The sequence below is a fragment of the Pomacea canaliculata genome, linkage group LG1 (assembly GCF_003073045.1).
Source record: "Pomacea canaliculata isolate SZHN2017 linkage group LG1, ASM307304v1, whole genome shotgun sequence".
Classification (NCBI taxonomy): domain Eukaryota; kingdom Metazoa; phylum Mollusca; class Gastropoda; order Architaenioglossa; family Ampullariidae; genus Pomacea; species Pomacea canaliculata.
This window is the reverse complement of record NC_037590.1, coordinates 19,337,644-19,354,130: the sequence shown is the minus strand read 5'-3', so window position 1 is coordinate 19,354,130 and position 16,487 is coordinate 19,337,644. Positions and strand designations below refer to the sequence as shown.

At 39.0% G+C, this 16,487-nt stretch overlaps 1 protein-coding gene across 1 annotated transcript; it reads left to right on the top strand.

The window, feature by feature from the left end:
• The first annotated feature begins 114 nt into the window (after window positions 1-114).
• On the top strand, window positions 115-16,383 carry LOC112561769 (5-phosphohydroxy-L-lysine phospho-lyase-like). Its single transcript, XM_025234465.1, has 11 exons — window positions 115-750; window positions 7,048-7,166; window positions 7,686-7,845; window positions 8,428-8,502; window positions 9,842-9,941; window positions 10,606-10,814; window positions 11,101-11,195; window positions 11,385-11,509; window positions 11,883-12,037; window positions 12,367-12,456; window positions 13,186-16,383. Exons 1-11 carry the CDS (start codon window positions 617-619, stop codon window positions 13,538-13,540), a joined length of 1,617 nt encoding a protein of 538 aa, XP_025090250.1. The 5' UTR covers window positions 115-616; the 3' UTR covers window positions 13,541-16,383.
• Window positions 16,384-16,487: the final 104 nt, after the last annotated feature.

Sequence of the window (16,487 nt, the reverse complement as noted above, 5' to 3'; positions counted from 1 at the left end):
TTAGAGAGAAAATGATCGACGTTCTGAACCATTCTGATGTGTTCTTCGGATGTGTATAGCCAGACGGCCAATTTTGTTTAGTAAAATGCTGGCTGAAATTGTTCGCATGGCTCTGTTTGAAATAGGCGGCAGAGCTCGCAGATGCAGCGGGGAAGTGTATAGACAAGTGCATGTTCGAACAACGTATGGCAGCTGTTGGCAATATTCCACTTTAATGGCTAATTGCGTCATCGGTGATCGATTCGCCTAATTGGGCCTGGGACGATTCTGCCTTCGCTGTTGGGTCGATGTGGTCTTACTTGGGACGATACTGTCATGGCTCAGACGATTTGACTACGGCAAAGGGGTCACATGGTCTTGGGGCGAAATGACCTGTGATGCTGACCCCTCCCCCTCACACATGTCGACGGGGAGGAGGAGGCGGCAGACGACAGATATATATCAATTGGAATGCAATTTTTATATACGGTGAACTACGATCGCATCTCTACAATTATAAAACGATTGCCTGACTCAGCACAGGCAAGTAATGTAGACTCCCGAAAGGGAGTCCTTTGTTTAAATTTAGAACCATGCCAACCAATAGGATTCCACGAAGTACGAGGTGGACGCCTTCATGTCGCAATCAACAAAGGGTGATCACTCGTGCTTCACTTCAGCAGATCAAACACAAGACGTGCACAGGCGGACAGCGACCATGAGCGTTTTGGAAAAGTCACGAACGCTTGAACTGAGGAAGCGATACATCGGGTAAGTGTGCACCTTTAAAAATCTCGCTTATGAATTGGGTGGCTATGTTTCTAAAGGTTGATGTGATCCGATCATGTAATCTCACCACTATTATTCGTCAGAATCTCCGCACTTCACCCGTACTATCACGAACCTGTACTGTATTACTTATATACACGTCCGTGGTACTATCTTGCGACATCTCAGCACAAAGTATCGAAGAAGTGAAATTTATGCTGACTCTTCAGGGATTTGCTATGGCTCATTTTAAAACCTACAAAAACGTAGCATTTGCTTGGCAAATAAATAATTATGAGAAAAGTGTAATAATATGCTTAAAATAAAAATGACTGAAAAAAATGCAGATTTTGTCTCACAGTCACTGTATCTGCACCACCCCTTTCTAGTAACAAATCTTCAATCATTATGTAGGTTAAAATTTTGCTTCACATCCAGTAGCCTCTTATTGAGTTATTCAGTTTTGTCTAAATAGTAATAATAAATTTGAGAGGGTTTCAGTTTCATTAATTTCATTCAAAGATTACATTTCTTCTCAAAAATGTTAATGCAGTTCATTATTATAGTCCTTTTATAGCATTTCATTTGCTGCTCATATAGTATATTAAAATATATTACTTAAATTTTAAAATTAAGGATTTAAAAAATGTATTTCATTTTGATGTTGTAACATTGCTGACAAAAATTATCCAGATGTATTAAGATAAATATGTTGGTTACACAGGCCTAGCCTGAGGATGTGTTTACCAATGCAGAGTTGCATTTGGTCTTGTCCAAACATACTAGGATATGCTGACTGATGCAGTCATGTTGTGGATGGAACCCTAACCTACAAATCTGCAACAAAATCACACCCAGTGTGTTTAGACATGCGCCTGTCCTTCTTTGTCTCCATTTAGGACAGGGGCATGTCTAAACAAACTGGGTGTGATTTTATTGTGAATTTGTGGGTTTATAGATTAAACTCAAAGCAGCTAAAGAATGAGATCCATGGATATACTATCTAACAAAATTTAATTCGGAGTATTGTGCCAGGTAAAGTATGATATGCTGGTAACACAACCTTCATGAGGAGAATGCAGTCTAAATGGAACATCATGGCTGCACATAAAGGGAAGCATAATTATGCTATAAGATCCATATTAGCTGGATGCCAGGAAGTTCTTATATCTGTACATTCATTGTATAATTTTGCTTTGTGTGGTGCTTCTCTCCTGTACTGATCCTGTACTGTAAGAAGCCTCTTCCTGGGTCTAGTAAAAGTTTGCATCTTTATTTCCTGCCTAACAACTGCCCACAGTTTCAAAGGGTGAACATGGCCTGGAGGCACTATTGTGTATAGAAAGTGAAATACAATAGCCTGTGTAACTAAGTTCTGATTCCTAGAAGTAAACTCTAGCGCTTTTAACTGGTCACCGACATTTTGACCTGCTTTTCCTTATCTTTTCAAAGCATCGTTCGAATTTTGTATATTGCTGCAAAGTGATGACCCTAGCAAGAAATGGACTGTATAAAACGTTGACTAATGAAAAGATGGTACTACTCGGCAGATTGCCCGAGATTGCATGTAGCACATTCTAGAATCGTTGCTGTTGACATTTGAACAGCCGATGATTGTCCGAAATAAAGCTGTCAGTGAGCCTGGCATAGTGCCAGCTGTAATCTCCCTGTGGACTTTGTGAACTGCATAACCGCCCGACCGGTGAACCCATCAGCAGCGCAAATATCCCACATCACAGCTACATTGAAGGAAGATCTAATATCTTTGGTATAAGATACAGGAGCTGGGGTCTTAATGGTTGGAAACGGTGAGATTCCCACAAGGACACCGTAAAGATGTGACACATGAAAGCCATTGTGTTCGTTGGTTTTACTGCATTGAAAGTTAAAGCTGGTGTACCAGCAAGGTTTGTTCTTCAGAATTAAATGAGTGAGCAGGCGGTAGTGCTACTCATCGGAGATGCAGTCATGAGTGAGCATCCCAGCCTGCAAACCTAGTGGGGTAGTAGTGGGGCTGGGATGATATCCCCGCACGGCACGATCAACTACCAAGTCCAAAAGAGGCTTGTTTAAATTTGCCGTCGTACGCACAGATAATCGTGAACTGTTTTGTAGAATTTGCGCAGGGCACACTTCGACGCAGGATACATGCTGTTCTGCGGGATTCGCAAAAAGCAGCAGTCCTCGCAAAAAAACATTATCATTTATGCAAAGAAAGTTTCCGAACTTTATGTAGTGGAAGCCGAGAAGAGTTTGTTAGCTGAGACGATCAGGTTGTATTCGGGATAAGGTCTGATGTAAAAAATGTTTAAAAAAAAAAAAAAAAAAAAAAAGAAATCCACCTCCATTCTCCATCCATCCCACCTCCCGTCGCTTCCTTCGAACTGGCTGCATTGCACAGGTGACATGTCCTGGTTCGAATATTGCTCTGCATGTGGATTACCTTCAGTCCTGGCAACACGAACAAGGATAAGCGCAGGATAGAATTCTAAGTCGTCAGCAAAGCGTGTCCAAAACCCAGCCCAGAACATTCGGAAGGCTGGCGCAAGTTGAGACTCCCGATCGAGCTCGACACCATTTCTTGGGCAAAGTCCGTCTCATAAATGTCAAAATGTACGGTGCAGAGCCTTGGCCCATAACTAAGATACAGAATCTAAAAACCGGTTTTTATCCACATCAGCTTTTTCCCATGTGAGCGACCCAGATAATTTAGTTTTACATTGTTCATGGCTTTGCACACGAGCTGTCATTCAACCCAACAATCGATTTAATTCGTCCTACATCCTTTGCCTTTTATCCCCTTTCCCAAATTGCAAGGGACTGATACTGCCAAAGAAAATTGACTAACGAAAAACGATAGATAAAAAGCCACGACATGTATCAAAAGTTGAGACAGTTTGAGATGTCCTGCACCTGTGGGAGTGGTTGGCGTCAGAAGACCTGTTGCTGACGAAGGTCGTGATGAAGTTTCTTGGTGTGTCAACTGCTCTTACCGTCAAGGCAGAAACAAAACTTATCACGCAAAGGGTGGTTTAGTAAAACACTCATGTATGAACCTATTAGCCTTCTAAACAGAAAAAAACAACTGCGTTGCTTTACAACATTCGATACATAATTTTTCTCAATAGCCCCCCCCCCCTCTTTTTAGAATTAAATTTTTGACTGAATTTGTGCATTGGCTTACATCTACAGAAAAACAGCCATGTGTTGCACAACAACCTTGGTAATTTTTTTTTTAATTCTTGTTGGAGATAGGTTTTTGTAGCGTAACGTTTCGATTAATGTCTTTCCATTTCTTTGTGTTTATGTGTATGTAGTGGAGATATATGAGTGGTGGTTTGGGGGTGTTTAGAACATTGTAGATATTAAGTTTTTTTCTGTTTTTTTTTTATAACAATGTACGTTTAGGCCAGTGGCCTCAATATTCAATTCTCCTTTCACTCTCTCTCTATTCCTATTTGTCTCTTTCTTTCTCTTTCTCAGTTATCTCTCAGTCTATAATGCTATAGATGTAAAGGTGAGTTGCTAAATAGCCTAATGGCTGAACCTGGGGTTGTGGCTTACCATAGAAATGCATGAACAGGGAAAGCTCTGTATAGGACTGGCTAATGTCATCAGATCACCTATGCTCCCTCATTGGAGGGTTGAACAACACTTTGCAAAGAGGTTGACACTGCTAGTGTGTCAACATCTCTCTGACATTAGAGACCTGACATGGCTGGTAATCTGTGTAGTTCCTCCTCATCCTCACCCACTGCCCCTAGTGCAAAATAACCACTTGGCGAAGGAACATTTCTGTGAAAGAAGCCCATCATCCTTTTACCAACGAGTGTTGGCATTAGTAATTTTGGTACCTTCCTGCTGTTGACTCCCTTGCCACTCTTATTTGCCATACAAGTCTTGATTTTGCCACGCTCAACGTTTCCAGTTAGTATTGTGTTGCCAGGCTCTTGATTATCCTTGTTTATCGTTCAAGCATTTTGTCTGCCATTCCATGAGTCTGTATGTTATTTTGTGCCTGTCTATCTGCCAGCCTGCCTGGCGTTTGACACTCAACAGGTCATGTTTGAATGGTCATGCTTGGTTTCCTGCATACCTGTAGGTTTTTGTTAAAACTATTTAACAGTCTTGTACATTTGAGGAAATAACTTGAGGTCATTGTGTCCCAGAACTGTTGCTGTTGCTGTCCTAAGCATGTTGTCTAGGAAGCGACTTTTGCTCAACCTGGTGGTCTCTGTCATTCGTGTTTTGTGGTTAACTGGTTTGTGCACGCACAACAACCTTGCAGACATTTCTTCAAATCATTGTATTTGGAGAGTGCTTCTTTTTGACATACATAGAATGCACTTGGAAATAGCTGTTTTCTCTTATTTATAAAGCAGTTTAGCGCTTAAAACACTAGCTTTCAAGCTGCAAAAGAATTGTCACATACACTCCAGATTAGCGCGTTTATTTTCGCTCTGAACAAAGACGACTGTGTCTGCCTCTTGCAGAACCTGTCTAAGTTTTTATTATAAAAAGAAATGCTAAAGTACTTGCATAAAAATACACGATAGAAGTAACATAAACATCTCAACTCATTCACATCCAAGGGTTTCTCCTTATGACACCACTAAGTATAGTTTTTATTCCCCAGTCAATAGTCAGCCAGATCTGAAGAACAATAGTCGTGTACTCACAATGTTACTGTCAAACAACACACACTCGAGGCTGTACTCACGACACAGTTGAAGTCACTGGGAACTGAAGTTCTCTGAATCCACAAATAGATATTTCCTATATGTCTAAGAAAAGACGCTGCCTCTAGGGGAGGTCGACTTCACCCTCTTTTCTCTGTAATACCGACTCTTGGGCCAGGAGAATGAATTCGTCAAAGCTCGCTTGTTTGACAGAGCCTTCACCCTTCGCATCTTCTTCTAGGATTAGTTTATCTTAAGGTCATTTGCTGCGCCAATTAATAGGGTACAAAAGGAATTTATTAGTGGAATCTACATAAATATACAAAAATTGAAATAAATTGTTCAAAAATGGAGATAAAAAAGAATGTGGTTACCCCTCGTTGCTTAGAAGACATAGCCTCTACTGAGTGTTTTGGCACTTGCCGTGTCTCCCTGGGAAGTGAAACGATGGTCGGTGATGGTATCTCCCTGTCCCTTCTAGAATCCTCTAAACTACCACATACTGCTGAGCCTGCCTGTGCCGTAGTGACATATTCCATTTGCATTTCATGTCACTCCACTGTGACATTCATAAAGGAAGTGTATTTTACCTATTGTGGACGGGTTTGAATGGGAGGTATTAGTACAGTGATACCTCGGTTCTCGAACGCCTTGACTTTCGACCAAATCGGTATTCGACCAGGAAATTCGAGAAAATTTTGTCTTGGAATCCGAACAAATATTTGGAACTCGAACATCTGAACGTCCGAGATGAGCCGAGTTGAGTCGAATGGCGTTCATTTGGCCCAGCGCGCCTTGCTTGCGTCATCAGTGTGAGTGCAGAGAGAGAGAGAGTCACGTTTTTGTGGAGAGTCATGAAATGTGTGCAAAATGGGCAGAAATCGCAAATTTTGTTGAACAACATCACCCTGATAAAGTGGTAGCAAATAGAGCAGTTAACATTTTTAATGACAATGTTATGTCCACTTTCCGCAAAATTTTGCAAAGGAGAAAAAAACAGCAAACAATTGACAAATTCTTCCGTAAAGAAATCAGACAAGCAACTGCAGAGCAAGATTCTGATTCTCCTCAGCAAAAGATACAGAGAACAGAAACACCCGAAGAGCAGCTACCCTCTGTTTTTATTGAAGAGGACTCCCCTTCAAAACAATAACCATCCCCCTTTCCTCCTCCCTCCACATTCATTCCCTCCTGCCATAAAGTTTGGTACAGGTACAGTAAATGAAACACAATTTACTGTACTGTACTGTACAAAACATTTTATGTATTTTTTTTTGTTTTGTTTTAATAAATACACTTTTATTTCTTATTTCTTGTTGAGACTCATGTTTGTCTACATATTATCTACAAATTAGGCCAGTAAATAGGCATTTTCTGGGGCTTGGAACAAATTAATCCAGTTTCCATTATTTCCTATGGGTTTCATTGCTTCGGTTCTCGAACAATTTGGTTCTCGACCGTCCTCCCGGAACGAATTATGTTCGAGAACCGAGGTATCACTGTATATGAAAAAGACTGATTGGAGAGACAGAATGTCAAAGAAACAAGGAAATGATTGTTGGAAGAAAGTTAAATGGTTATGCACCACAATGAAATCATTTGTCTTTCTTTGTTTTCTCAGAAAGTCATGCAGCCTTTTCTTCAAGTCAGATCCTGTAAAGATTGTGCAGGCCTCAGGGCAGTACATGTATGATGAGGTTGGCAACAAGTACCTGGACTGCATCAACAATGTCTGCCACGGTAAGCCAGTTTGTGGTCAGTTGCCAGGCCTTTTCCCACCCTCAGTTCACTCTTTACAAGTTTTGTTTAAAAGACCATGAAAAATAAGAGTAACAGTAAATATTTATATAGCACTTTATCTCCAAAACCAGATTCTAAGCACTTTGTATACACCACTTAGAGCACACTGACTGTTAGCATAATAAAATAAAGGCTCCGAACATTCTATTAAGAGATTAGTCTGATGAAATTATCTGTTGCATATATACACACACATATTCTTGTATGCACACACACACATTGACCGTTGACAATAATAACCCTTTATTAATCAGCATGATGGCATAAGCAAGCAATATGCTTTGTACAGCAAGCCCTCTAGAGGGAAAATAATTTGTTAAACAAGAAAATAATCTTATAACAGCATGCAGGAAACACACATACAGATACAGACATGCATGTACATTCACACACACATATATTGACTGTGAAGCAGTATCTTAGATTACTGAATTGTGTTTTGGGGCTTTATGGCTGCAGTGGGCCATTGCCACCCACAGGTGGTTCGAGCCGGTGCAGAGCAGATGCAGCAGGTGAACACTAACTCACGTTTTTTGCACGACAACATGGTGCTTCTGGCACAGAGAATTACTGCCACAATGCCTGAAAAACTGTCGGTTGTGTACTTCGCCAATTCTGGGTATGTACAATAAGATTAAATGTAAACTTTTCCCACTTTGTGGTAAAAATTGTGCCCTGCAGCTTTTTCAGGTAAAAACAGGCATGCTGAGCTTAAAAGCTTTTATGTTAATAACTTGAATTTAACATGTGTGATACACATTTTGACATGTTTTTTTCCTCACTGTGGAGGTTTCTTAGACATAAATTGCTGTGAAATAAGCATGTTTACTTGCCTTAAAAGTCTTAAGAAAGGTTTTGGATTAATGATTGAGAAAACTGGAGAGCAGTTACATACACAGACACAAATGAACAGATACCGATTGCATGCAGAAATAATTTCTAGTGAATGAAATGCACTAAGCAAAGAACACATTCATAAAATCCCTCCTCTCAGCTTGTTTAAGAAGAATATGCATTAGATCATATGTTACCAAGCTGTCATATGTCTGTATCAAAATATGAAAACTGACTTGCTGTTGGGCATTCATTTTTCAAATTCAGTGCAGCTGCTGCTGTTTTGGGGACAGCCTGACTTTGCTTGCAGCTCTTAGGTCCTAAACTTAATATTCCATCTTAGGCTTGCGTGTCATGGGTGTTGCAGGTCTGAAGCAAATGACTTGGCTTTACAGCTGGCGATGCACCACAGCAAAAACACAGAAATTCTCACCTTGGACAGGTAAGTGATAAAGGACATACCTTCGGGATTTGTGGTAATGGATACACCCCCTGACAAATTTATAGTGACCTTTTTACTGCTAGTCATAATGCAAACTAGACAGTCTACAATCATATACAAATGCATATAAGTTAGGGAATGGGTAGGAGAGAGAGCACTGGAGTGGAAGGAGGTGTATGTGGAAGCATAGAGGACTAGGTGTCTCCCCAGTTGTAGGCCTTCTTTAGCAAGAAGACAGGTGTTGAAGAAGAGTGCTGCTTGTGTAGCAAGAAGACAGCATGTTGACAAGCAGTCAGCTAAACTTTTTTGCTAGGATACTGATTTTCCCGGAGAGGACATGAACAAGGAATGTGATAAAGATAAGATGTGGACAAGATATGAAGATCATCCAGCTTGCATCCTTACAGTCTGTTGTACACCTGTACATGACTCTTGCTTTCAGTCAGTGGGGTCATGAGCTCTGACAGTACATAATATAAAAAAAATAATGCTGGAATATGTGACAAAATATGAAGTTCACTTCCAAGAGTGAGGAATTATTTTAAAATGGCAAATAGAAAATCATTTGTATGTGTGAGAGAGAGAGAAAATGACCATGACAATTCTTTATTAACGAGAGGTAAAGAAGCCAAGTAATGCTTTTTCCATTTATCCCTTGCCCTTTATGGGAGAATAAGCTTAACAGTTAACTAAGTTCTAAAAGATTAAGCAGTAATAAACATAACACAATATCGAAAGAGAGTGGAAGGTGAATACTTACAAAAGCAGTGATTAAAACAGATATTTACAAGGGTCCTGGAGTTGGGAAATATTTCTAATGTTTTACAATTTAGGATTCTTTATTGGAGGAGGTCTCATCAAATTTTCCTACATTCTAGTACAGAGAGAGAGAGACAAAGTGAGCTTTTGATGAAGTAACTGGATACAGGTACAGTGAATATGTCTTATAGAAGACACAAACTTTATCGAGTCCAAAGAAAATGGAAATTTTACAGTACTAACTTGTATGACATGGACTCTATGCATCTTGGTATTGTGCCTCTAAAACTTTCTAGTGCATCCTGAATTTGCTTGTGGATCTGATAAGGAAGAAGAGGCTATCAAATAGGGTTAATTTCCCTTGTATGGAAAGTGGGTCAAGTTTGGCAACTTCTTGCATTTCTGGCTATCATTGCAGATTAAGTGGTTGAGAAAAAGAGTATCTCTGCTGCCTATCTCTCTGATTCCTTACCTTTTGTTAACTATGACAGTGTCCAAGATCTGTTTCAGAGAAATGGCCCATAACACTGCATGCTACTGTGGAGGAAGGCAATAATTATATTAAGCATTTCATTTGCAGGGCTTATCATGGTCATTTGGTATCGTTGATCAACATCAGCCGTTACAAGTTGGATTGCATGGTTAACAATGTTCATAAGCAGCCTGACTATGTGCATGTGGTAAGCTGACAATATCCCTTCTTTCCCCCCAAAATTAAAAAATAAACACATAAATTTCAACTTTGGCATGGAGATTTGTTTGAAGGGATTTGATTTAATTTAGCATTTGTTGTTGCCTTCACTGTAGGTGGGTTTCTTTTTGGCCTTCAGACATCAGGCAATTTATCTTTTTTTCTTGGGAAATATTGCAAATAATGTCTAAAGATATGATAATGCTGATAGTCTTACAAAGAACAGTTTGCCTTTTAACCTGCAGAAGCTCAATGCACACCGAGTTGGAGAAGAAGGCACAGATAGTAATATTGCACATATCATAAATAAATGATTAAAAAAATCTTATCTACATCAATTAAAAATTGAAATATTTCAAAATGAGCTTTGAGAGACTGCATTCAAAGTTGTTAACATAATGATAAGTTTTTTTGACAAGATTATGTGGCAGTTTTTTTCTCTTTTTAAAAAAAAAAAATTATACACAATGTTTAATGCAGCTAAGATGAACATTGATGATGTGCATTTAGAGAATCCAGAAAACTTATCAATAGTTTTAAAATTTTATCCTCCTGTCTTGTGCTTTATTTCTGTAGATTATGTTGAAGGGTATTCTTTATTCAATTTCTTGGTCACTTTGTTAATGCTTGCATTGTGGTATTTGATCTTCAAGGTGCCTTGCCCTGACGTCTACAGAGGCAAGCTTCGTGACTGTGACTTTCCAGGAGAGGACTTGGGAAAGAAATACGCTGAAGAAGTGGACAAGATCATCAAAGACATACATGACAAGGGCAAGGGTGTCTGCTGCTTTATTGCTGAGTCCATGCAGAGCTGTGGGGGTCAGATCATTTACCCCCCAGGCTACCTAAGCAGGGTCTATGAGTATGTATTCCTAAAATGCTTTAAGTTTGCAGCAACAAGTTTATAATAATTCACTTTAAGTGCAATGAACATATTTTATGTCACAGAAAAGAAGAAAACAATCTGTCAGAACAATGCAGCACACTCTTCTTTTTAATGGAATTGAAGTCTGGATTACATTAAATTAATTAAATATGCATTTCTTGACATTTACCAGAAAGTTAAATCTTACAAAAATCTTACATATTCAAATTTATCAGTGCCCTTAGTTTATTGGTGTATTATTATTTATTTTGATGTTTTATAGATCAGTAAGAAAAGCAGGAGGTGTGTGTGTTGCTGATGAAGTGCAGGTGGGGTTTGGGCGTGTTGGAACCCACATGTGGTCATTTCAAGTTGATGGTGAGTGAAAATTGCGGTAAAGTACTATAAAACGTTGAGATAAGGTGCAGAGAAAAATACATCATCGAGTTTAAGGCTTGCATAGAATTATGGTATTGCAAAGTAAAGATTTGTAGAGAATTTATGGAACTGCATGAACTACAGACTTTAAGATGATGATCACGTTATAAAGTGGTGGTATGTTGAAAGGTGTTGTACCTGATATTGTAACCATGGGCAAACCTATGGGCAATGGACATCCAGTGGCTGCTGTGGTGACAACAGCTGAAATTGCTGCAAATTTCCAGGCTTGTGGTATTGAATATTTCAACACGGTATATAATGTTTGATCTATCTATATGTAATGTATACAGTTTTTTATACTTAATCTATCATGTATCTAATTACTAGAGTCATTAAAATTATTAATACATTTAAATTTTCATTGCTGTTGTGAAAGAGATGTTTGAATAGTGCGCCTACTAACATCATTTATTTATATCAAAAAATTATTTTCAGAGAATGGATAAGTAGATCCTCATTAATTTTATGTCTCATCAGTTGATTTTTTTTTTGAATCTGTATTGAGTTTTAGTTTTTATACTTGACAACTCATTTTGGACTGTAGCTATTGATCGAGGTAAACATATCAAGCATGAACATTGAGCATAATATGTGTCTACACGATAATGTATGTTTTATATTCAGTATGCCGGCAACCCTGTGTCGTGTGCTATAGCGCTTGCTGTGTTGGACGTCATTAGAGACGAACACCTCATGGAACATGCTCTTGAAGTGGGTGGGTATCTCAAAGCTGAGGCATTGCGATTGATGGAAAAACATCCTACTATTGGTGAAGTGAGGTAAATATTTTTTATTGATCAGGTCTTAAAGTGGGCTTGACACTGAGTTTGGTTGTAAGTAGTAAAAATTATGCTGTGCAGTCTTCAAGTTATGTGGAGATGGAGGAAATTGCCATAGCCTGGTGGTTAGCATGCTCAACTTAGTCGCAGACCATTGAGGGTTGGTAGTAACAGGGTAATGGTCTGTGACTGAGAAAGTTCCTCTGTGTACAATTTATAGTCTATCTGTTTCTGCTAAGTGTGTTTTGGATTTTTAAGAAAGTGTCAGTGATGCTATTATGTAAGTGATTGGGCCATGTTTTGACAAGACTTTGGAATTTTTGCTTCAGGGGTCGTGGTCTGTTTCTGGGGTTGGATCTGGTGAAGGACCGCACAACCCGAGAACCTCATACTGAAGCTGCCACTTATATACTCTTCAGGTTTGTTCCACTTTTCAAACTCCCCGTTCCCCCTAATAATTCAATGATTTATTGAATCAATAAGTACATTTGGCTCTTTTGAGGTTTCATAATTGGAATGAATATACTTTAAACCCTTTAACGAGGATCTTTCGGAGGACTAGTCTGGTGCCATCAGCTGTGGTAAATAACAATATGGAAGTCTGAGTCTCTTTAATGAGAAAGCTAATACTGGGATCTGCAAGTGAAAGGCTACTATGTGAGTTAACTGCAAGAGCTAGGCTACCATATGGCACAGATTCTCGACTGACCTCTAATATCTGCTGTGATGTGGCTTGGAGAGGAGGTGGGTGCTGTCAAGCGGTTAAGTCCAAGAAAAGGATCATGCTGAGTCACAGCAAAGGTTACAACTGAATACTGGAAGGTCAGTATTTATATAGGGAGAGGGATCAAGGTGACAAGGTAGTGACCCACGACGTTGCAGACCCTCCAGTCTGATGGGAAGAGGTCAAATCGGTCATACTATTATTACTCAGATTATCTATCGATAACTAATTAATTGCTAATTTTAACCAAGAATTAGTATTAGTAACTCAGGGCTTTGATAGAGTTTTTTAACACTTATAATGTGTCAGCAGACCTTTTGTGACTAAATAGCACATTGGCTGCTGAATAAGTTCACTAATTGTCCGCAGTTCTTTTAATGTGATATCAGATCCTGTGTGACCTGTATGCCACATTTGTTCACAGAATGAAACAAGACCATATTCTGCTAAGCCAAGATGGCCCCCACTGCAATGTAATCAAGTTCAAACCTCCGATGCCTTTCAGTTGTGAAGACGTGGACCTGGTAATGAAAATAATGGATACTGTTCTTACAGAAATTGAGACAGGCAGTGTAGACCTTACAATGCCTGGCATGAAATGTGGGACAGCTGCTGGTGCTCAGCCCAGTGAGGGAGAGGATTTTTCACCCTCCACAAAGCGACCAAAAATGCTTGGTGAAGGATTTGACACAGAGAAGCACCTTGGTGAGGTTGGAGGTATCAATGGTGATGCCACAAAGTTTGTAAAGCCTTCAACAAAGAGTACTGAAGTGCATTAGGAATTTATTTTTTTTCTGCAGGGCAGTTATACTAGTGATTTTGGCCAAGATGGCCATCAGAAATAATTATTTTTGTTAAAATATTTTTGGAGTTAAAATAGACTATTAATTTAAAGTCATAACTCAGAAAGGATTACAATGTTTTATCTAGTTAAAAAAGAGCAATCTATTGACTAAATGCTGATATTTAGACTCGCGTAAATTTATTTTGCATGCTGGCATATTAAATTATCAAAGTACATCTGTATCTAATCATAGACAACTTTTTTTGGTTTTAATAAGTGTTACCTATTTTTTTTCCTTTTACATAAGCAGAATGCATTTTTGAATGCTCTTTATTTTTAGGATGTCAACCCCAGAAAGCAGTTTGCTGTTAAGGACATAATGATATTAATAATGTAATTTGCATTAAGGTATAAAGTGTACTTATGCTATCATATTTTATGGGTGTTTGGCAACACTCAAATGTCCCAAAACTTGTGATAATTCTGTGTGTATGTATCAATCGTCCTTGACCGGCACCTGTCATTGGGGGGAGCACATGGATAGTGAACCTTATCTTATGGCTATGCCAGATCCTGTCTAGCTTGGCCATTGCCGCTGTTGCTATCATGATACTAATGCGGATATGTGGAGTGGAGCTGCCGTCCTTGGAGAGGGTGGCTCCCAAGTATTCAAAGCTGATTACCTCTTCGAGCTGTACCCCGTTCATATAGATCTCTGGTTTGCAGGTGCCATCGATCATTACTTTGCACCTTTCAGTGCTGGTCTCCATTCCATATACATTTGAACTGTCTCAACCTGTTGGTGAGGTCTTGCAGTTTTTAATTAGTACCTGCTAACAGATCTATGTTGTCTGGAAAGTGTAGATTGAAAATCGGCCTTCCACCAATTGAGATGGAAGTATGATGGTAGTGGAGAACATCGAGCATGTTCTCCAAGAAGATATTAAACAGCACTGGTGATAGGGGACACGTTTGACGTTCGCGGAAGCCCACGCCGTACTCACATCTGTACCACAGTTTTTGGCTGTCATCCGTTCTTCTTTCTCCAGATCCTGTCCATCTGACCTCCGCCAGTCCCACCGGTACCGTTTTAACTCGTTGGTGAGTTGTTGCACTTTGCGGCACTGGTGTAGTGTGCGCACGTTCCCGGTGCCAATAGATGATTCCTGACCCTCTCTCAGCTAGATTTCTGCTTTGGTTTCTGTTTTGGCTCCAGTAGTACATTTCTTGCTGACCCCACGCTGAAGTGGGAGCGCGGTCGTTGTTGATCCTGGCCTCGATCCGGCATGCTGTCTCTTTTGCGGCGTACATCCATAGTCCTAACATTGAGCATTAAACACTTGGTAACGCTCAAGTCTTCTCCGTGAACCACAGCCGGTCATGAACACGTAGGCGCTGGGCCCTGGCCGGTGCTTTCATCGTGGAAAGTCTTTGCCCGCTAATGCCCTATTAGTATCAGGATTTTCTGTAGGAGTTTACTCCCTTAGCCATCATCTTCCCCAAGATTTCTCCCAAGGCAGTGAGGCCATTTTTTCGTTGCTAGGATTGTAGTGCAAAAATGGCGGTGGCGGCGACCACACTGTCTTTTAAAGTAGTCACGTGGTCTTTAAACTAGTGTTTGTGTGAGTGCATACATCTACGTTTGCATATGTATACTCCTAAGTGGAGCATACATTTCCTTTCCTCTAAGAAGAAATACCATAAAATAAAAATAACAAGTGCAACAGAACTGAGAACATTACTGAGCATCAGTAATTGCTAAATGATTTGCAGAGCTAAGTTTGAAAAGAAATTGTGTAAAGAAGCTAGATACATGGTTGGAGGGAGGACATGAGGATACAGAATCATAAACCCTTTAAAAAAAATTTATAGATTTTTAAAAGCAGATACATTCTTTTTATTCTTACTTTTTTGGTTAAAAATGTTCTTACAGATTTTTTAGCTTTTAAAATGGGTAACTTAGCAGAAAAGGTTACATGATAATGAAACTAGTGCTGAATTTCAAAAGATAAATGAAGACTTAAACAAAAAATTCTCTGCTGAATATTGTGTGCAAGAATCTCAAGGTGCGGCCATGCTAAATGGCAGAAAAGACCTTATAAATTATTTCCAGCATGTTTAATGAAGATCTGGTTTTTTATGAGGAAGTTATATATATATTTTTTAGTGTGGAGAACTGAAAACAGAGAAATTAAGTATTATGTAGGCAAATGACATCCTCCATCTCATTTAGTTTGCCTTGCTGTGGACACTAAATGAACACACTGGAATGAAATCTACAGGAGTGTGCATTATATGCATATAGAGTCAATAGAAATATTTTTCCCTTTTTTTGCCTTTTTGGGCTTGTTTTCAAATGTAACTGCATGGTGTTGGAAATGTTTTGGAAGGATGATTTCTGTAATGAATTACATTTATCATTAAAGCATACATCTCATATTATTTACACAGGTACGAGATTGAAACATTGTTTCCTTGCCATAGTTTGCAATATTATTAAACTCATGATCTGATCTGATTAGTTGTCTGAACTTTAAAGGCTGCTTGTATATGTACAATTCTTAAGCAAAGCCAACTATCTATTTCTTTCTTAAAAGTTTTAGGATATGTGATATTGAGTCTTGGTACTAGATGACACAACTTTGCTAACACTAGGACAAATCTGTAGGAAGAAAAATAATGTAGATTAACACAGGATCATATGGAGTTTGACTGATTTTCCTTACTTAAATATTTTCAATTTGGCTTTTGTTTGTAAGTCGTTATTTTAACAGTTTGCATTACAGAACTCTTTAGTTTTAGAGTCAATTATTAATAAAACTTTTGTATAGTCTGCAGTACATTTTTGCATGTGTGCTGGTATTTTTTTTCAGTGCCCTCTTTGGAAAATATAGGAATAAAAATCAGGTTTCATTTCGAAAGAGATGGGGTTGGGGGGAGGG